At 39.7% G+C, this 22815-nt stretch overlaps 1 protein-coding gene across 1 annotated transcript; it reads left to right on the forward strand.

Annotated features, from left to right (window-relative positions):
• The first annotated feature begins 3 nt into the window (after positions 1 to 3).
• PEX3 (peroxisomal biogenesis factor 3) lies at positions 4 to 22306 on the forward strand. The gene is made up of 12 exons (XM_017825896.1): positions 4 to 120; positions 8166 to 8297; positions 9645 to 9726; positions 14619 to 14662; positions 15801 to 15925; positions 17257 to 17323; positions 17423 to 17477; positions 17740 to 17896; positions 18801 to 18871; positions 19706 to 19828; positions 21017 to 21113; positions 21506 to 22306. The coding sequence occupies exons 1-12, from the start codon at positions 48 to 50 to the stop codon at positions 21587 to 21589; spliced, it is 1110 nt and encodes a 369-aa protein (XP_017681385.1). The 5' UTR covers positions 4 to 47; the 3' UTR covers positions 21590 to 22306.
• Positions 22307 to 22815: the final 509 nt, after the last annotated feature.

Consider the following 22815-nt stretch of genomic DNA (forward strand, 5'->3'; position numbering starts at 1 on the left):
CCGCCGCCGCCGCGGGAGCCGACGGGCGGCCGGGCCGGGCGCGCAGGATGCTCCGGTCCCTCTGGAGTTTCCTGAAGCGGCACAAGAAGAAATGCCTCGTCCTCGGCACCTTCCTCGGCGGTGAGTGCGCGGCAGCCGGGCCGAGGGGCGGCGGCGATAATGCGTGCGGGGGGGAGGCGGGCGCGGGGCTGGCCCTGGGGACGTGGGGCCTCCCCGCTGAGCGCTCCCGGATCCCGCCGGGGAGGCCCACTCGGAGCCTGCGCTGGGCCCGGCGAGCCCCCCGTGGCCAGGCGGGTTCCCCGCTGGCTGGAAAGGCTCTGTGTCCCCGGGCCACGGGAGCAGGGAGCTGCGGGGGGCGCTGTGACACAGAAACGCTCCCACCGACAGCCGTGGGGAGAGCCCAGGGGGGAGCAGGACTTTCCCACCAGGTAGAGAGGGGAATCAGCACGTCATCACTTAAGCCCCAAAAGACGGGGCTCGGGCTGCCTGGGCGCTCTTACGGCGGGTGATCGCGTTGCTTTGAAACAGCGATTAACCACGCAAAGCGTGGGTGACATTTGTGTTGCTTACTGTGTTACTTGTGCTTTTAGGACGGGGGCTGAAAGCCTCAACTTTCATATGTGACTTGTGCGTTGAGATGAATTGTTAAAATGTCACAGATTCACAGAATCGATTAGGTTGGAAAAGACCTCTTGACACCACCATGTCAACTAGACCATGACACTCAGTGCCATATCCAGTCTTTCCTTAAACACCTCCAGTGACAGTGACTCCACCACCTCCCTGGGCAGGCCGTTCCAATGTCTAATCACTCCTTCTGTGAAGAAATTCCTCCTAGTGTCTAACCTAGACCTCCCCGGCACAGCTTATGACCATGTCCTCTTGTCTTACTGCTGGTTGCTTGGGAGAAGAGGCCGATTCCCATCTGGCTACAACCTCCTTTGAGGTAGTTTTAGAGAGTGATAAGATCTTCCCTGAGCCTCCCCTTCTTAGGCTAAACAACCCCAGCTCCCTCAACTGCTCCTTGTGGAACATACACTCCAAACCCTTCATCAGCTTTGTTGCCCCTCTCTGGACAAATGTAGACTGGCTGCAGACACAAAACTTTCATAGAGAGGATTTGCGTTAATTTTTCAAGCAGTTTTTTCTCCCTTAAGGCTTTTGTCTAACCCATAGTGTCGTCCTGATCTAGTAAGCTTCATCTTTCCTTGGAGTTATTATGGGATTGGTTTTAGTTGGATTTAAAAGAGCACATTGGGTCTTTCTGTTAATGATAAAGTGCATAGCTGTACAGATGCTTCTCAAAAGGTACAGCCATGTCTTTGCACACTCAGTCATCAGATGTACTTGTATCTGACGTAAATGACACAGAATTACATTTTACAGAGATGCTAAGGAAAGTCTGTGTTTGTTTATACCCACTAGAACTTGCCTGAACAGTTAAATATTCTGAGAGCTGTGGGGTTTTTGTAATATGTTTTGTCATATATTCAGGTGATGTCTGGCTTGCCTTAGTTCTTGTGTCCTCTGCATCCTTTCATCATTAATTCCTTCTGTGTTTTTCCAAAGACTGCCAATTAATACATGGTAATAGGTTAGATGATAATAGGTTAAATGATGGTTACTACAGTACTGGTCAGACTGCTTCTCCAGTTCACCTCATCACCTGCAGGTTTTGTGACTCCTCAAGTACAGCACAGTGTCATGTTTACCACTGCACTTACAGCCCACCATGTTAGTAAACAGATTTACTTAAATACACCCGGCTGTAACCCAAAACCTGTTCCCCCTGTCTTTAACTGTCTGCGTGAGAGTGGTGGGTGGACAAATGGGAGTAGTAAAAACATCAGTTGTCCCAGTTTCAATTAGTAAACGTGGATCAATGTCCAAGGGGTAAAGCAGGTATTGGGGAGCTTGTGGCTCTTAGTAGTCCTGAAAATAGTAGCCTGAAATCCTAAATTCCTCATGTATAAACAGCCTTCTGCCAGCCTGCAAAACAACCTAAAATCCCTAAATTTGCAGCTTTTTCCTAATGTTTGGTGTTGTTTATGTACAGTTCAGTGTCACTTTCACTAAAGTGCTGCTGATTGGATGAAGTGCACTTAAAAAAGTAATAATCATGGACTAAAATAAAGTCACTTAAAGAATGACCAATCCATAAACCCCCAAGATGCTCCTCCCCTAACAAGCATTTCAGCCTCTGACTGAAAATACTGAACTATGCTGTCATTTTCTGCAGCATGGATCAGGTACCTATTTCCTCAGGCCATATAGTATTTGAGGACTCTGTAGAGAATTGCTTTTCTTGTATTTGAGACTGAAGTAAATCGGGGCTTCTGCAAGCAGGTGAACATCATTAGCTGCCAGCAGCTGCAACTTGCACCATGGTATATTAAGGCATCCTGGGAGATGGAGTGATGTCCTGCAGAGTGCTGCGTTACAGTTGCTCAGCAGCTGAATCTAGAGTGCTTTGGTCACCTACCTATTAGTTATGGATCAGACCTTAAAATAACTCCAGGAGCTATGGTAATGTCACCACCAATAGTCAGAACTCTGAGATCTGCAGTGGACTCTCCTCCAGAAAATATTGCCAAATCTTGAAAGGTAGAATGTAGCTTTACATGCTGCTTTGACTTGAGGACAGAATACTGGGAAGTGGCTCACTGGTTTAAGAAAAGCATCCAGATCTGCTGATTTAATACCAGAGCCTGGAATCTACAGCTGTCTGGTGTTTGGGTTTTTTTGAGAGCTGCAAGGTGCATTATCTGGGAAGGAGGATGTAACAAGGAAAATGGGACATCAGAAGATTTAATGATTTTAAGTCTTTAGCTGGCACATGGTCAGAGATTAATGTGAATATTTAATGATTCATTGGACACTACAGCAGAGTCTCTGTGTTATTACTGATACAGGGTTGTATCAGTGTTGTATTGCTGAAGCATTGTTGCACTAAAGTCTGAGTTGGTTGGAAGCTTTTCCTCTTTTTACCGAGGTGAATTCCTTATATGTTATCAGTGGCTGTCATTCTTAGTGTAATCCCAACACAACAACTACAACTGTCAATCCCAACACTACAACAGATTTTTCTGCTTATGAAGATGCAAACCTCACGAAATAAGAGCTCAAATTGAGGGGGAAAAGCAACTGAAAAATAGATGTAACTTTTCCTTAATCATAGAGTGGGGTTGAAAAGGCCTCAACTTAGCAAAGACTCTGTACAAACCCTTTCTTCAGAAGTTGTTCTTTTAACAATATAAAATAAATTGCACACTAAAAAGACTTTTATCTCTTCAGTCAAGCGAAATCTAGTGGTCTGGTTTCAAACCCACTAGAAATATGTAAAGTAGAGAGTGAGCGAGCTAGCATGATGGAGCCGCAAGGACACATTCGTTACAGTAGTTCTTGTTGGATGGGTAGGTTAAAGTAGTTTTTGTCTTGGTGCTCAGAATTCAAGGTAGATTTCAGTGGATATTACAAAACAATTCACCGTTGAAATTCTATTGCTGTAGTAGAAGAACAAGTTCAGGGTGTGTCTGCAATGTATGGTTCAGATTTCAGTGGTGAATTAATTATTGCTGAATTTCATGTGTTGCAACCTTTGGGTTGCAGAAAGAGCATTTCAGTTCAGAAGTCTGTCTGCTTAGCAGAGAAAGTTGGCTTGGTTTGTGAGTGAGTACAGGGGCATTAAATATGTTTTGGTGGGACTCAGTGCTGCCAAGAGAATAAGGCTTTAGTGTCTGCATATTTTAAAGATGGTTTTCAACCATAAGGGGACAATTGTATGTCAGGTGATGCACAGCTTCCTTGAACATAAGGATAAACCACAACTTATGGAGCTGTCCATGTCCTGGAAGGATGCAGGCTTACATGTATCAGCACAATTTCTACATAATAAAATTCTTAAAACTAAAAATTCCCCCCCCCTTTTTTTTTTTTTTTTTTTTTCTGAGGTAAATATGGCGGTGAGGGCAAAGGTTACATAGGGTTGTAAATAGGTTTCCTGAACATTTGATGCCTCCTGGTTACCTTCCCACCCTTCTGCTGTGAAGAAAGGAAAGGGCTGAGGGGGAGGGAAGTCATAACTTAGGTGATGTGAGAAATATCTTTGAGGCTACTAGCAGAAACATGTAAGAGCCTGCAGATTTTGTAAACTACTTGCGTTAGTTACATTTAGATGGGAAGAGACTATACAGTGCTACAGCCAAAGAGGGCTACAGAGACAAATTAGGCCACATTTATCTGAAATCTAAGTGTTGCTTCCATAGGATATAGGTACTGTAGACCCCGGGGTACTCCCAGTGCTGTAGGACAGTGTTGTGGTTTAACCCCAGCCGGCAACTAAAGCACCACAGAGCCACTTGCTCACCCCCTCTGCAACCTTCCCAGTGGGATGAGGGAGAGAATCAGAACTGACCGATGCCCAACAGTCCCTGGGCAGTGCCTTCCCCCTTAGGCTTCCCCTTGTTTTATTGCTGAACAGGACATCCTGTGAGGTAGGGTATCCCTTTGGTCTGCTAGGATCAGTTGTGTCCCTCCCAACTCCTTGTGCACCCCCAGCCTGCGCCCTGGTGGGGTGGTGTGAGAGGCAGAAAAGGCCTTGACACTGTGGAAGCGCTACTCATCAATAATGGAAACGTTCTCTATTATCAACACTGTTCCCAGCACAAATACAAAACACAGCCCTGTACCAGCTACTATGGAGAAAATTAATTCCATCCTAATCAAATCCAACACAGACAGCCAGTACAAGTGTAAATAAATTTCACTTTGTAGATCAGTTTTAAAGCAGTATAAATTGTAGTTTGAGATCCTTACTGAGGTTCCTGTACTTAACATCAGGTGATGTAATCCTAGTTTGTACCACTCATCTGTTTCTGAACTCTCAAATCAGAAGCATTGGGACTATAGTCTTTTGTACAGTTCCCATTTTGATGAAGGTAGAAAACGGTTTACGGAGGAATGATCTTTGGGCGGTCTCATTATTTCTGAATTTTCTTAATTCCTGGTTTTGTATGAAACATATGGGTAAGAGTCAATATGACATTCCATGTATACAACAATTTAGCTAATTATAAATCTTGTTGCTGCCACTTTTTGCTGACCTCCTATCCCATACCAAGAGGTAAAACCAAGTTATATTAGCCGTTGTAAAAAGCTGGTGTTCGCTTTGCTTGTTTATAACAAGAGAGACTTTCAAAATGTCAGTTTAGTTTCTGACAGGTTTGTTAGCTGATTTGACATTATGGCAGTTCTTGGGATGGGCCTTTCTCTGGTCCTGCTTCCAACTCCAGGTGATGATGTTTTCATGTGATGTGTTCATTCTGGATTTCTTAAAAGTCTGTGTTATTTTGTTATTTTCAAGTCTTCTAAATAATTGCTACATGTATGAATATAGATGCACATGGTTGTTTTAAAGTAAATTGTGAACACATATGAGACCAATGGCCAGGTTGGCAGCTTCTTGAAATATCCCATAAGTCAGAGATTTGCAGAGGCTCCACTGCTGTTTTCAGGCACGAGTGACTAGTGGGCAGGAGGTCATTGTCATAACTGAGACTTGAATTTCCCCAAGTGAGGTGCTGTGTCCTCCAGGCAACTTAGAGGCACCTACAAGCCATGCAGGTAACAGAGTCTGTCAGTCTGCTGCTGACGACCAAACTCCAAACTTATTATTGTTTGTTGGTTTTGCTTCAGCTGTGTGCATGGTGCAACTTTTACCTTGGTTAACCTCTAATGCATTGCATTCCCAACGATGAGGATGATACCAGATAAGCAACATCTGTTAGCAGTGGGTTAAAGTTATGGCTTAGTTCAGGGGAGGGAGGGAGAAATAAGATGCTTAGTAGCTGGTGTTGCATTGTTTTAGACGAGTGTTTTTTTCTTGAAACTCCTTTAAACCTGGATGACTGTTGCTGCAACTTTGTACCCTCACGAGTCACAGCAGTTCTTAGTACAGAGTAGTCACTCAGCTTTAAAAATCAAGTATTAAGAAATTAGCTGTCTAAATCTTAAAGCTACTGCTCCAGCATATCACTCAAGGATATGCATATGATTCTTCTTGAACTGTTTCCATGTCTACCTATGTCCTGTCTATATTTAGGAAGGGTCTTTTTTTATACTTCTGACTTTTCTGCCACAAAACCTGGAGGATTTGTTTTGGGGTGGGGGAAAGTAAGCAAAAGTAGTCATTTAGACAGATGACTCTGTGTTAATGTAATGTGAAAAATGTGGTGGGGTAAAATGATTGGAAAAATCTTGTGTTCAAAAACCATTTGCTAATGCTAAAAAATTGTTTCTATTTCAGTATGTTAGCTGAAAAAAAAAATCAGTACCCTGGTAGTTGTGTTCTAAATAGATATTCTTGGCAGGAATTGGTAATTTTTTAGAGAAAAATAATCTGATTGTTATTTATGAAGTCTCATATTGGTTAACAATTTACTGGTCAAATAGCATTTTTTGTAAATGGACCCATAATATTAAAGTTTGCGTCTGATGGAGTGAATATCCCACGTGACAAATGGTCAGTCTGCCTAAACACTGAAGCAAGAGAGAGACTTACAATTTCTATTTTATGAGGCTTTTGGGAAATAAATGGAAATGACTGTGGTTGTTCTAAACTGGTCTGGCTTGTAATTTCCTATTAGGAAACATAATGCCAGTATGGGTAGCTGGATTTTTTTGCAACCATGAACATTGGAGGGCAAAGTTGAAAAGCCTTTTGAAATACTGATGATAGTTTTGGAGAACGTTTTGAAAGGTTTTGATGACCTAAAAAATGTAGCTGAATTCAAAATCTTGGGGAGTTTGGGCTTGGGTTTTTTTGTTGTTTTGTTTTTTTTTTTTTATTATTATTTTTTAGGTTTTGTAGATTTGGTTTATAAAATTAATTTTGAACCTTTTAGTATTCAACTATTTGAATGTTCAAATATTAACTTCTAAATGTGAACACTGAAGAAAACTTTGTGACTGTGTGTTTAGAAAGTACTTTGTGGAAAAAAATAAGTAAAGACTGGATTTGTTATTCAAGTTTCTTCTGTGTATCATTATTGACCTGACAGATTTGGAGCTGATTCTCTGTAGAGGAGCTTCAGTACTTAAGAGAATTGCTATACAGCAGACAGAAGATGATCAACTTGTACAATAGTCTTTTCTGCTTGTGTTGGTTCCTCCCTTATATCTATCCCCCCTCCAATTCTCTCATGAGAGACCATGGGAAGCGCTTCTTACACCTAAATAGGTAACTGCTGCTGTCAGTGCATACAGGAGGCAGCAGATGAACTGGATACACAGAAGGTGTTGTAAGAAGCCCCAGGTGGAGGGTCAGAAATCAAAGCAGCTTACAGTGGGCAAAGGTGCTGAGGATAAGCCTGGGAGATGTAGTTGTATCTTGAGAAATGGCTTGGAAAGTGGGGCAAAGATGAGGAAGGATGAGAAGAGGGCTGTGGGCAGCCTGGACAGATCTCCGAACCTCTGGTGGTGTGGGACAAGTAGTTGGGGAAAACTTCAAGGGGATGTATATTGGGAGAGGAGATAATGTAGAGTGAAAATTTTTGGTTGGTCTTTGTGGGAGATTTATAGTGAAAGTGATAAGGGATGGTCAGGTCCTCAAGAGTGAAGTTGGAAACTAGGAACTTGGTAAAAAAGAAGAGCAACAGTCAGGCCCCATTGGAGCTAAGGTGCTTCCTACGGAAGTTTCAGGACCAAATGAAGGAAGTGTTGGTCTGTAGCATTTTTCTCCTATGTGATTCTTAAGAGTTGAGTTTTATCTCTCCCTCGTGGTAATTTTTAATCTCCAGACCTATGCATTCTTGTTTTTTCCTCTATTCTTTCTTTGTTACCCTACATTTTTTTTTTCTTTTTTGTTTCAATCTCTTCAGTATAGTTGTTCACGTTGCAGTAGTACCAGAAATGTCTTCTGTGAATGGCAAGATATCTCTTCTTGGCAAAGTTTCTTATACTGCTTCAAGTCATTACCCCTGAAATTTTAATTAATTTTGAAAACATTATTTCTGATATTACTTTGTTGATCATTATTAAAATACCCAAGACCCACATATCCAAAAAAACCCCACTATGCACTCTTATGGTTTAAAATCAAAGAAAAGGGCTGAAGGGACCTTTCTCACTTTTTTAAACCACCTTTTAATATGAGTATTTCTCTGTAGGAGTCTATTTACTGGGAAAATATGGGCAGAAGAAAATCAGAGAAATCCAAGAACGAGAGGCAGCCGAATACATTGCCCAAGCACGAAGGCAATATCATTTTGAAAGTAATCAGAGGACATGCAATATGACAGGTAAGAAAAGGAAATAGCTGCTGTTCTTGATAGGTAGGATTACTTGGGGGTACATACTACATGTTGTCAGGATAGAAGAAAAATAGAAATGTAGGTGAATTCAAAATCTTCAGTAGTGCTGCATAAATAGAGTTGTTTTGTATAATAAAAAGACTCTGAAGAACAGAGGATCGAAGGGGTTTTGGGGGACATCTGAACCCTTATCCATCTATAATCATACAAGTATACATGCAGGTTACAATTTTTTTTTCATGTCAAGATCCTTTTTCCTTAAACTGCATGTGGTACTGAGGTATGAAACAACATCCAGATTCAAACAATACTGAATTTACAGCAGGATGATTGTATTCATTATAGCACATTGTTATAGCACCTTATAGCTGCATGGAGAACTTGTGGGTAAATGTTATTTACAAATAAGAGGCACATCAGCCCATTAGTTTCCTACACAGTTAAAAGGTACCTGACTAGGTGGGGAGCAAAAAACAAAAGTATTTTTCTTACAGCACCAGTCTTAAGATTTTTGGAGAGGCGATGGCAGAGTTTAGCAAGGTCCTTGTTGTTCTTGTAAGTGCAAGCTATTTTTATAAAACAAATTGGACAGCATTTTCTTTTTCTGTTGAAATTTTTAATGGCTTCTTGGGTGGCTGTAAGTGCTTTCTGTGCACTTTGTTTACCCTGACCAGTTGGTATTTCGTTTTCACCTTTTCTGATTTGTACTGCTGGGATTGATTTTGCTGCAAGAGCTAAGTTTTTCTATGCCCTTCTTTGTGCAAAGTATCTTCTCTCTGGCAGCATGCATTCCTGACGAGATGTTTCATACTTTGTTCTTAGTGTCTATTATGTTTTCCGTTTCCTGTTCCCATCATATAACAGCAGATCGGACGTTGTTCTGAAAGTAAAGGATTTTTTTCACATCAGGTTTCTTTCATTTGAAACATACCTTTCTCTGGTTCTCTTGTTGGAAAAAAACAAACCTCAGATACTTTTTTTCTCGCTTGGAGAAATGCAGCAGTGTGGATTTTCACCAGATTTTCTTTTGGGGAGTTGGAGGCAGGATGATGTATATGTAGGATGTGAGTGGACATTTGCAGCTAGAGCCAATAGAAACGTGTAGTGACAATAAGGGCAGCATTGTCCCTGAGCTCGTAAGAGGCATACAGGTTATTGCACCTCTGAATATTCCCAGGGTTTTCTATTTTGCTTGTCCTCCCAGCTTTGCCTGTTGAGCAATGGGACATACATTGTATAGCACCTATTGAGTGTGAGGTGGGGATAGGTTTATGATGTTTGGAGTTTTTTTATGTTGATGGGTTTTGTTTGCTTTTTTTTTTCTTTTAACAACAGTACTGTCAATGCTTCCAACATTGAGGGATGCCTTAATGCATCAGTTAAATTCTGAGAGTCTCACATCTCTTCTTAAAAACAGGTAAGACTATTTTAATTGTGTTAAACTGCATTTGTTTTGATCACAAGTTTTTGTCAAATTATATTATGTAGAGAGCATGCAGGATTTTGGTTCTCTGCCCCATGAAATCACTAATCTTAAAGTCTTTCAGAATCACTGTGTAAATATTCTACTTCGTGTTAGATGTGTTTTGATAGGTATGGCTGGCGTTTTGCAAACATTACAAGAATTTATTCTTCCTTTAAGATGTTGCAGTGAGAGGCATGTTTTTTGTTGGAATGCTTTTAAGATACATAGATAAAAGTACTTAGAGGATCTAGTCTTCTCTTGAACAGGACAGGATATCTTGAGTGAGTTGTCGATGTTGTGTTTGTAAAGATGTTTTTGTAATCTTATGAAGTTCAGAAGTGAGTAGAAGTGGAAAGTATCCAAGATGAGATTGGACATGGATGTAAGCAAAGAGAAGTAATTTTCTTCCCTCCTTTTTTTTTTTTTTGAAGTAGAACAAATAGGGGCACGTCATACATTAAGAGAAATGCTGCCCTGTCAGAAAAAAACCCTGGATTTCCTTATTGCTGCAGGAATAAATTGCCTGTTTTTAAATACATAAAGGGCATAATAGCATACCTTAAACGTAAACTGCTTGTCATCTGGCACAGAGTAAAAGTGTTATGTAGGCAGTTAACACAGGGCTTCTGACTCACTCGAGACTGTCTTTCTAGTTTACCTTCCACTAGTTTATTTATGTAGCTATAACTTCAGCTGTCCAGCATTTAATAGGTTACCAATTCAATCACTTTTTTCAGTCAAAAAACTTCCACAACAGGGCAACAGAATGAGATATTTAAAGGGGGAATTGCAGCCTGAACAATGTTTTTATAATAAATTATCTGAGAATTTTGAACTGTAATTGAATATTATTTACCCCAAACAAGAAATTAGGAAAAATTAATTTTAATGGAATAAATCTGTTTATCATAATAAGAGTCTTACTCGAGAAAAAAAATAGACTGAATGAACAAAAGAGCTTGTGGATCACCAGATATGTCATCTAGACTGTGCAGCAAAATAGTCTACAACAGTTTGTAATCCTTTATTCAGTGGTGAAGAAATATAATGCCTTAGTTTGTTCTCTGTAGCAAGCATTCTTTTATCAAAATATACCTAGTTTCTCTAACTTGTTTGACTAGCTGAAGCAGTTTATGGGTACATTGACACACCTCTGAATTCCAACAATCCCAGTGAAAATAGATATTAGACTTTTTTGTTATTATGCATTTTTGAAAACAAATATTTTTTTAAATGCTGGTTACATGAAATATTCTGTAAGCATGGATGTTCATTTAGAGTGCATCTTAGAGAGGAGTTTGTGTCTCAATGCTTCCAATTTTGACTTACACTTCTAGTTTTAACTAGATGCTTGAACTTCCCTATGAAAACATAGGTAAGGGGTTGGGAAGGCACAGATGATGGAATCAGCCAGCAAGGCTCACTCCACTTTGAAGTGATTCTTTGAAGAAGCTCTGCATTCTTATGCTATGCATGGAGGTATAGATTTCTTCTTTCCACTTCCATTTGAGAAGCTCAATCAAATGGCTCCAGAGCTCTGAGTGCCTTTGTTGTTGAATATACAAAAGAGCAGATATGGAGATTTACCTGTCTTAATGTCCCTGAAGATGAGTTATTTTTCTCACTGTTGTGGTTTTACTCAGGCCTAATTTTTCAGACCCCCACAAAATTGCAAAAAGGTGAGAGGTTTTACACAGGCAAAACAGACTCGACATGGGGCAATAATATTAAAATTTATTGCTAACAGAATAGAAACTAAAGAGTAATATATACAACAATTCTAACTAGTTTCTCCTATGATGACAAACCACCCCTCCTTCCCCCATATCAGTCCAGGAGGAGAAGTCTCTTCTTCATTCTCAGGGCTACAGTTAAAGTCTCTCTTCCAATCAGGGTGTGGGGGTTCTCTCTCTGCACCCCCCTCCCCCCGGTCTTCCATGGGCTGCAGGGGAACAGCCTGTGTCACCATGGTCATCACCATAGGTTACAGGGAATTAAAACTCTGAGTCTTCTTCCTTGCTATGTGTGGGGTCCCTCCCTGGGGAAGCAAGCTCTCGGGGGATCCCTCTCCAAGGGGTCCACCCTTCCTCCCTGGGTTGCGCGTTTCTTGGGGTTCAGCTCAGTCCTACCCCAAGAATGTTCCAGTGTAGCTTTTCTCTCTCCCAGTTGCAAGTTCTCTCCGCAGGGCATCCCCGCATCTCTCGGTCTGGCTCCAGCTGACCGCTGGTACTGTCTGGGCCACTCTAGGCCCGCTCTGCTCTGTTCCGTGCGTTGCTGCTGCTTCGGATCTGCTCTGCTCCTCAGCAGGGCCTCTCTGCTCACTCCGAGCTGCTGCAGCTGCCACCGCTTTTTTGCAAGGCCTGGCCAGCCTGCTTGCCGTGCCTCCCCCCGCAGAGGGGGTGAAGGCAGTGAGGCTGGCCAGGAAACTCGTGGAGGAGTTTCTCTCTTGCTCTCTGGCTGCTGCATATTCCAGCCAGGAGCCCAGCTCAGCCCGGCCGCTCCAATGCTGCGCCGGGCCACCGCTGCCACTCCGGCGTCCTCTGCCACCCCCACTCGCAGTGGGGGAAACCCCCCAGCCCTTGGCCACAGCACCCGCTCCGGTTCTAACACCATACCGGGCCCCCCGCGGTCCCGACCGGGGAGGGTGGGGTGGCCTGGTCCCCCACAGGGCCCGCCAGCCCCTCTCCACCTCGTGGCTCTAATTCCTACTGTGCAATAAGTGCTTCTCTTCTGGCCCTATTAAATATGGAATTCGTAGAGGCGTTACTGCAGCTTTCGGTTGGCTGTCTGCATCAGAAACCCACCTGGAGCTACCCATCTTTCAGCTCCAGGGGGACAAGACTAGTCAAACCACGACACTCACATAATCTGTGTCGTGGCTTAACATGTTATGGATTTATGTTATCATATGTTACAGATCATGTTCTGGCTCAGGTAATCTCCTTTAACTTAAAATCCATTCACTTATATAAATTTAGGTGGCCAGTGGTAGGCTGGGGGTGTAAGCAGGCTGAAGTCTTCAGTCTTCCAGAGAAACTTCTAGAGGGAGCAGCACCCAAGACTACAGATGTTCCTGCTCTGTCTGTCCTCCTCTTTTTAAAGCCATGTAACTGAAAGAGATGAGATGAAGTGCCAGCTGCTGTAGCCTTGCACATGTTGCATATCTCCCACCTATTCAGCACTTAGCTTTATTCCAAACCTCTGTTTTTTGTTTGCATTGCTTTTTGTTTCTGTAGCAAGCAGTGGCTTTCCAAATCAATGAATGTGAAACGAAAGTTTAGTTTTGAGTAGCAGCTGAGTCTTAGTAAATTGCAGGAGATGAAGACCAAAAAATTTATTTCCACTGTTAGGCTTAATGCTTGCAGACTTAAACTGTTACCAGGCTGCTGCCTTATGTTGTGAGGAGAAACTCTGTAAGCATGAGCTCTGAAAAATGTTTTGATGTAATAGGTGCAAATATAGTTGGCTGATGTTGATGTATTGGCTTCTCTTTATCTCTTCAGTTGGCGTGAAAAACTTAACCCTCATAAGTAACAGATATGGCTTTAAGCCCTGTTATGTATTTTATCTATAGAAATATTGTTGTATTTTTTTAACAGTCCTTCCTTTATTTTGCTTTAGAATAGCTTAAAAAAAATTTGCATGTAATAGCTTGCAAAAAGAGAAGCGTGTAAATTGTTTTTTATGTGCCATGGATCATTGTGTCTCTTCCAACTATCGTTTATATAACCTGTCTATTATTTGGAGTTGTAGACTTAATAGTTTATTATACCAGTTCACCTGCATTATTTGATAGCAGTGAAATTAAAAATACATTGTTTATGTAAGTGATATAAGGGTCGAACTGATGCCAGAGTGCAGATGTTGTGCCTGTAAAGAGAAATGATTTCTGGTGAAAAGCGTATTTTTCTTTTTGTAAACTAGGTTACTGTAAAGTCTAGGTTAATTTGAACTCTCAGTCCTAAATATTTAAATGTTAATTCTGATGCTAAGAAATTATCAAATGTTTCCCTAAGTGACTTTTACAATATATATCTTCCACGATAGATACACAGTAACCATTCTTTACTGACAGTGCTTAACAGGTGAGAATGGCTGATGAAAGTTTTGGATGATTAGCCGGCTCTTATCCCTGCTACTGCTGCTTGCTAAGATTACCTCTGGATAGTAGTTACAAATATGACATGTACCTTAGGCAGTTCAGGTGTGTCTGCGCAATCTATGGTCTTGCTATTTTATTTTGACTGCAGAATATATAAAATTTTAGATATTGGTCAGGTCAAAAAGTGAACCTCAACCAAAGAAAAGAGATTAGCATATGTTTGTGTGGGTGGCGCAAAATTTTTTTTCCACGGATGGTCATGATCTCTTTGTTTTTTGATGATCAAATATAAACTTTAAACCCACGCCAGGCAATGGTAAATCTTGCAAGAAAGTAGGGTGATCCTGCACTTATTATGCACAGGCAGATAGAGGAAGCCCTGCTGAACTGAGTTTGCTTTAAATATATAGAGAATCAAGGCCCCAGAAAAGACCACTTTGTGCCATCAGTGGGCTTTTTCTGATTGCTTATTGTAGTAGTTCAGAATTAATCATATAAGTGTGTAATTGACATGACTAAATGCTACATTTATACATTACATTTGGGATATCTTTTTTTGTGTGTTGTTTATATAGTGCCTTCTTGAATGAGGCAAATGGATATAGACCTGAATTTGATCTGAATAATTGTGGTAGCTAAATGAGCTTGCCTTAGAGCACTGTTATTTCATTTAGCATATTTATTAATTTCCAAGGAAAATATACTTCTTAGTGCTTAATATTTCCATTTATTTTTCCCACAGGCCAGCAAACAAGTTAGAAATATGGGAGGATTTAAAGATAATAAGTAAGTGGAAATGAGAGATTACATCTGCATAATTATTTAGCTTAAATTTAAAATGTCTTTCACACCATTTAAAAGGCACACTTTAAACTGGGTTGTTGTTTCAGTAGGTATGAAAACAGTGTAACACACTACATGGCAAACCTCCTCCCTGCCCCTCCTCCCAAAGGCTTCTCATGATGGAACTTTTCTTAGCCCCAAGGGAAGTTAGAAGCTTGGACAAGAAGGTGAAGAATGTTATTGCCCTTCATGTTACTCTGCTCAAGAAAACTTTGTGAGACCTTTCTGTGTCATCACAGAAAAATCAAACTAGTTTTTCTGAAATTCTACGCTGAACCTAATGGAAAATGTTAATCAGAAATGTAGGCCAGCCCTTACATGGTCAGTGGTTTCCTCTTCTTGAGCCTGTTGGAGAAAACCACCATAGCAGTGGTCATGAACCTTTTGGTTCATCTTTTTTTTTATTGTCTGATGGAAGCAGTGGAAGGGAAGGAAAAATAGTGGAGTCAGATAATTATGCTGTGAAATACCACAGCTTTTGGTTTTGTTTCTCCTTTTCACAAGGCCTTTACAGATCCTACAGATCCTACTTTTGATCTGACTCCTTTCTTTCTGTGTCTTTGCACTCATCCATATTTATTCATGTCACTTCTTCTGCACATCCTCCTAGCCTTCTGGCTGGTAGCTGATGTTTATTTTAATTTTCTTTCACTAGATCCTAGCTGCTCCTGCCTTAGGTAACTTTTTTCTCAAGCTGCTGTTGTGCCTTCTGTGTCTTAATTTTATGATGAGGGCTACCATAGACTGTGTATTTCTAATGAAGAAAAATAATTTGACAGTAAATATTTTTCTTCTGAAGCAAGTTGTATAATTTTTATTTTTCTCAAAATAACTTGAGTAGTGTGCAAAATTATATTAATACAGGACTTCAAATGGGATACTCTAGATGTAGCTCCAGCACATTAGACTCATGACCATATTGGGTATGTATTGTGAAAATATGTGTTATGACAACCAGTGAGAGAAATGTGACTGTGTATTTAAAAATCATCAGCACTTCTTGAGTCTTGGAGAGCACGCTCTCTCCTTGACTCACCCTTATTTCTTTGACCTTGAAGTTACTTTGTTTTCTCTTTTCAAGGTTTCACAAGGAGCATCGTGGCTGTGTATAGTACCTGTATGCTGGTAGTTCTCTTGCGAGTCCAGTTGAATATTATTGGGGGTTACATCTACCTAGATAATGCTGCACTCTGTAAAAATGGCACAGTAAGTTTCTTGCTTTGTTTCAAAGGTATAACTTCTAGGAAGTGAAAGGATTATTTGGTGAGAGATAAAAAGGGCATAGCTTAGGAGTATCAGAATGAAACTGAGAGTTCTTACAAGAGTGGGAAATGTGGAAGCATTACTGCAAGTAAGATATATTGATGTCTTTTTAATACCCTCTAAATTTGGATGATTTGGTGATGCTGTTGCTTAACTGAATACTAGCCATATTGAAGAATGCTTTTTGTCTGCATTTCTCTTGCTTAATCATGTCTAAACACCAACATGACATGGTTTCTTTGCTTTAATTTTTTTTGTGGAACGGTAATACTATTTGAATGATCCATGATATGTATGCAAATTTATATAAATGCTTAGAGATTTCTAGCACATATATTAATTCCCGCAGTTTAATTTTTCTAGGATTAAAGAAAATAGATGTCTTTGAAATTTTGACTATTTTGTTTAACTCCAAAAGGCCATCTAAATGTCTGTTGGTGGGGCTAAGCAAGGTAGACTTGTTTTTTGTTTATGTAGGATATCTATCACTGCTCAATAAAAACAGATCGATCCCACAGTAAGCAAGTACCCATTGTAGAGCGTGAGATCTGCAAATTGTTGGACGGCTTGTCTAAAAATAATGGATACAAACTTTGATTAGTTCTCATATGCCCCCCTGTGATAGCTCCTGCTGAGAGTCAAGGAACAGCATGTCAAGGCAGGTCTGAGAAAACCTTTCATTAGGGAGGCCAGGGTTGACTAAGGTCACGCTTCATTTTGTAAAACCTGAAAAAGCTTTTTTAGAAGGGCAAGATGAGTTTGGACTGGAAACATGTTTCCTTTCTGTTATTTTTTTCAATACAGAAGTGGGTTGACAGGGCCAATCTGAGGCACTCCACTGGAGCAAATTGAGATCCTGACTCTCAGTTACTGAAAGCTTCTTTTCTGTCAGATAAGCTTTTGTTAGGTTTCAGCATAAATAACATACTCCACTAGTTTTGATTTCTGGGATGGTGGAGGGTCTATTTGCACGTACAATGCAGGTTTTTAAGAGACTTACCTTTATATGAATGAAAATGAAAGAGTTTTCTGTGCCACTGAAGATGGAAGAGAGATCTGTATAGGACTGAAGAAAATAATGCAAGAGGACTTATGAAAGATCCAGGGGTTGACAGCAGGAACAGTCAGAAGCTACAGTTGCACCAGAATGGGGGAATCCATCTACTGCAGGGTATTATAAAGATTAAGGAAATTGGTGGCAGCTGGTTTGAAATGATTTCTGCATTGTTCTCTATTGTTGACATGTTACAGAACTGTTGGTTTTTTCCCTACAGACACCATTAGCTCCCCCTGAAGTTCAGCAGCAATATTTATCGAGCATTCAGCACCTTTTAGGAGATGGTATGGTGCTTATTGTGAGCTAACTACACTTACAAAATTCTACTTTTTTCTAGACTTGAACAAATCATTAGAATAACTTTGACACTTTCTTCCTTCTAGGACTGACTGAGTTAATAACTATTGTTAAACAAGCTGTGCATAAAGTTTTTGGAAGGTAAGAGCCTGTGTTTCTCTGTGGTTAGCTTTTAAGTTTTATTGTGATGACTGTTCCCAAAGCAATGAGTTTTATGAGAATAAATAAAAAAGGGGTTATATCGACTTTTTCAAAACCATGTTTTTATTATAGCAGGCTGTGTGTGCCAGTGCAAACCAAGGCAGTAGACTGGGGTCCTGTTACTTCTGAACATGTTATTGGTAGGAAGAGAAAGAATCATTATTCATTTTGCAATCAACACTGTAGCCTTTTTCCTTTCCAGTATTTCCCTTAAGCACACCCTGTCTCTTCTGGACCTGGAACAGAAACTTAAAGATATCAGGAAAGTAGTGGAACATAAAGATTCAGATCAGATTGCATCTTACTCTCCCTTATGTCATTATCTGATGCCAGATGAAGAAAACCCCTTGGCTAGCCAGGTACTTGTTTCAGTTTCTTTCATCTACCTTTTTTCATTCTGCATTTTTGTTTCTTTTTGGGGGTGAGGGAAGGGTGCGTAATAGTCCTCTAGTGTGCCATGGTGTCTGTGTCTTGATTTATGATGGAAGAGGCTCCACCATTTATTAAAGTGTCCTTATCTCTTTAATTTAGGCAAAGTTACATTTTCTTCAGATTTGACTGAAAACAAGTGTCATCCTCAGAACGTCAGCTTTGTGCTCAGAAACACTGCCCAATTACTGCTTTTAGCCTGTGGCCGAAGTTGTGACACAGTGCAGCTTAACTCAGCCCTAAGCTACATTGTATAGCTTGCACTGCTCTACCGGCACAGTTCATGGAACATTGTAGCATCTTGGCTGAAGCACGGGTTGATGGTGTGCTGCGGTCCTTTGTTGCTTTGGGCTGGAAAATGAACAGGAAGCCAAGAGAAAGGTGTATCTAATCGCAGCTGTAATATTAATTTCCTAAATTTTGTGAAGGTGTTTGTCTCCACCCTCACCACAGGTTGGAGAAAACTCGCTCTTCACTTGGTTTTACACTCATGTAAAGATGAGACATGGGCTTCAGCGTGTGACTGCTGTACTTACCGCTTTAGCTTAAGCTGATATGCTGGGTTTATTTCAATTTTGAAGGTCAAAAGTGGAAAAATGCCTTGCCCAATTAGTCTGGTACTTCCTGCTAGTATTGTTTTTAGTTAAAAAAAAATCCTACAGTGACGATTTAAAACACAAATTATAAAGATTCTTATTTATGACAATATTTTCTTTTAGATTTGACTTGTACATCTTGACTTTATTCTGTGATACACAACTTTTTTATTTCTACTCTTATCCTCATGGTTGCTGATTAAACTTACTAAACAGTGTCCATCTTTGCTTTTTCTAGGCTTGTGGACTCACAGAAAGAGATATTGCTACAATTAAATTACTGAATGAAACTAGAGATATGCTAGAAAGGTATAGAGAAATAACTTGTATTCACATTAAACTCCTCACAACTATTGTTTATGTAAGACAATTACTTTCATATAAAAAGCTGTCAATTTTTCATTTGTGAAATGTGAGCGTTCTGCATTAAATTTTTACGTTCACTAATTGTAGGCTGGGATTTTCAAAAATCTGGGAACTCTGAAACTTATTTGTAAGAAATAATCCTGCCTTAATGAGATAAACCAGGATGTCCTTCCCAGTCAGATCTCATATCTGTTCCTCACCTGTTCTGTAGTTGTGCAGGAAGAGAAGAGTACTTCTTTTCTGCCAAAGCAGGATAAATTGAGAGTAATTTTATTGGATTTACTTGATTTGATAAAGTGAACACCAGTATTGGCTTACTGGAATTTATTTTTAGTGCATGGTTTTGAGAGTGGTTGTATGTGTACTTTTACCAGAGAAAGCTATCAAAGTGAGGCTTCTAGAATAAACACGGGATATGAGGGAATTGAGACAAATGCTGAACTATTCTTACCATTTAGCTGCTAGGGATCTGGGGCATTTTAAGGGTAAGTCCCTTCTATGTTATTACTTAATAAGAAATAGAAGTGAGAAATGCTTTAGACTTAACTCCGTTTTAGGGTAGAGTCTGGGTTGTTGAAGGAGCTGGTCTTTGGTGAGGTGGCAATACTAATGGCATTTATCTGGGTTGTACATGCCCCCTTAGGGGAGGCACATCTGAGGCACTGAATACTTGCAAGGTTTTTTAGTTGCAAAACATAAAACCCAGGAGTCAATCCTTTTATTATTATTATTGTTGTTATTATTATTATCATCATAATTATTATTATTTCTTTTCAGTCCGGACTTCAGTACGGTTTTGAGCACATGTTTAAACAGAGGATTCAGTCGACTGCTGGACAATATGGCAGAGTTTTTTAGACCTACTGAAAAGGACCTCTCTCAGAATGGCTCTGTAAATAGGTAAATATTTCCTTCTGTTGTGGTTCTCATGTCACTAGTGTTTTGCATTCATAGTGAATTCCAGAAAGCCTATTGATTTTCCTGCCTTCTTGAAGTTCTCATGCTGGAAGTATTATTCTGCTTCTTGCTCTTCAAGAATCACTGCATTCTCCTTGTTTTGTTCAGGTAGACAGCTAGGAGGATTTCATGGGTGGAAAGAAACATGCAAGAGTATAGGTGAAGTATCTTTCCCACCATTACTTGCAGATCTAGAAGCAGAAATCAGATGACCTATACCTTCCACTGTTTGCCTGAACACTGTACTGGCAGACTGCCTTTTGGGCTAGGGAGGGTTTACCCCACTGGTGGTGATTACTGGCAGATGTGCTGCAGTACCTACCTCCCTGTGAGGCCATGAGGAAGAGCCTTCCCCTGCAGCTCGCGAGCCCTGTGCGCCCCAGTCTCTGTCACTCTGGTTTTCAAGGAAGCTGGGTGGGCATTGCCGTGATCCTCCAAATACAGGGAGCCAAAGCATCCACAGAGCTCTAGGTTCTTTCCTGGTATACTGATAAAATATAGTAACACTCAGGATTTTCTACATATTCCTAGAAGACAGCTTAAAAATAGCTTTTATTTCGAAGTTAGCTTTGGTTTTAAACAGTGAGGTGAGACTGTTACAAATTCAAAAGCTGAGTTCAAATCCTTGAAATATTATTTCTCAAGTATTAAAATTAAAACCTTGAATGTTTTATGTATGTTTATTTTAGTAACTGATGGCTTTCAGAGGGTCTTATTTTTATTTAAATATATACTATTTACATCACTTAAAATACCCCAAAGAGTGTAGTTTGGTTGTCTGTCTTAAGCCTGGTTTAGTTTGAAATAGTGTGAGACTGCAGACTGGCACTTGTATCACCTGTCTACATATGCACACATGTAAAGGTTCTGGCTAAACCATAATTCGCTTGCATGAGAAGCAAGTATGAAACTTGTGTAATAGGAAGACCAACTGAAATTAGCTTTGGTACTCCTCTATATTAAATGAAAGGCTTGACAGGGGAAAAAAAAACCTTCATCTGTACGTTTTAGTTTGCAGCCTTGCAATTCTTACTTTTTAAGTAGTAATTACTTAGAATTCTAATAATCACAGTTTAGTGGTTTTACCAATGTCAGAGCAGTTCTAGGTCAATATTTTTTGGTTTTTTCTAGTCTTTCCAGTGTCAGTCTTCCTTTAGCCAAGATAATTCCAATAATAAATGGGCAGATCCATTCAGTATGCAGTGAAACGCCCAGTCACTTTGTTCAGGTAAGAATCTTCCTTATTTACAATATTCCAAGTAAAATTTCGAAATTAATGTTGTATATTTCTTTTTAATAAATTCATTCTTTTAACTTTCACTGGCTTTTAAAAAATGGGAAACAATTGGCATAAAAAGCTTTTTGTACATTTATATCTTAAAAAAATATGCTGTTTTTCTAGAACCTCTTCCTTCTGTTGAACTGTGCAGATGCACAGAGGTCTTTTAACTTGGTTCAACTTGCAGTTCTGCCCACAAACCTTTCTAAAGCAAGAAATTTGAGTAATGTGTCTGTGGAGGCACCAGGTGTTTTTCTCATGATGAATGCTGTACTGCAGCAAAACCAGAATGGCATTGGATGTGTTCAATTAAGCAAATTTATTTTTTACATTTCTTCCAGGACCTGTTGATGATGGAACAAGTGAAAGATTTTGCTGCTAATGTTTATGAAGCTTTTAGTACCCCTCAGCAACTGGAGAAATGACTCGCACACTTTTAGGAATAGATGGTGTATTTATAACAAATCCCTTGCAACTACTGGTGAGACTTGGGTTAATTTTTTAATGGTGTAGGAGTGGCAGACCAGCAGAAAGAACACTCTGAGAAAAGTGAGAGTGAGCCCATATTTTTTCTAATAGAATTATGTTTCAAGCACCCATTAAAAGTATTCTTGTTGAAAGAATCATTGTATGTAAAGACTTTTCTATTAAAAAAGTCGTTAAATTCCTCTGTATTTAATTTGATTATTTTTATTGCATCTAAAAGGCATCTGGTGGCAGTATTACAGCAGGTTACTAAAAAACCCATTTGTTTGCCCAGAAGTGTGTAAGTTTTGAAAAGAACTAATGATAGTGATCTAAGAATAGCACAGAGTAGGAGAATGAAGTAATGCTTTTTGCTTCTTCTCCCCTCAAATTTTGCTTTTTATAAAGGAAATTTATTTCACTTAACTTTACAAACATTATTCCAAAGTCTCTTGTTCTTCAGAAGGCCTTTGCCAACAGATGCACGTTCCTCTTGAATGAGCTGGGGGCATGCTCTCTGTTACTTAATACTAAAGGAATGTGGGTTTTCAGATGTTCTCTTGTTTATGCTGTTCAAACAGCTACACTGTACACATTACCTTGTAAATATTTTATCTTAATTTGTATTAATTTTGAGCCCAATTGTCTGTATTGTAATAAAATATTTTAATGTAAAATTTGTGCGTGTATTAACATTACTAGCAGGAAAGGGAATAACCAAATTTGGTGCACCACTCAAAATTCTGACATAGTTGAAAGAATAAATTTAACTTACATAGTAATAATTTTGCACTCAGCAACATTAGTCAGGAAAAATAAACCTTAAATCTCTACACTGAAGCAGAAACAACTAATGCCTTTTGTTGTGCTTTATCTCCTCCTCTTTTTGTGTGTCTATCCCTAGAAATGGTGACACATGACGAATTTGGAAATTTTTCAAGTTGGATGCAGTCTATCCTCTGCTTAAAATGTTGTCCTTGCCGAAGTTGAAGATCCCTAGCAACTCCTGTTTATTTCTCTTTTTTCAAGAGTTAAGTTATTGAAGTATATGCTTTGTTTAATAGTCTGCAGAAGGCACCCTGGTAACTGTGTAAAAACAATGGCTGTAAACAAAAGTCAAGCTTTACCCATGTAAAATTACACAAAACAGAAAAAAAACCCTTCCCAGTTTATCTATGTCCCAATA

This window comes from Lepidothrix coronata, unplaced genomic scaffold (genome assembly GCF_001604755.1).
Source record: "Lepidothrix coronata isolate B3197 unplaced genomic scaffold, Lepidothrix_coronata-1.0 Scaffold123, whole genome shotgun sequence".
NCBI classification, from domain to species: domain Eukaryota; kingdom Metazoa; phylum Chordata; class Aves; order Passeriformes; family Pipridae; genus Lepidothrix; species Lepidothrix coronata.

Excerpts from the sequence above, each read along its gene's own strand:
- PEX3 (XM_017825896.1), top strand. The coding sequence starts at position 48 with ATGCTCCGGTCCCTCTGGAGTTTCCTGAAGCGGCACAAGAAGAAATGC. Across the intron at positions 15,926-17,256 it reads CACTCTGTAAAAATGGCACA|ACACCATTAGCTCCCCCTGA; the intron begins GTAAGTTTCTTG and ends TTTTCCCTACAG. Across the intron at positions 18,872-19,705 it reads ACTAGAGATATGCTAGAAAG|TCCGGACTTCAGTACGGTTT; the intron begins GTATAGAGAAAT and ends ATTTCTTTTCAG.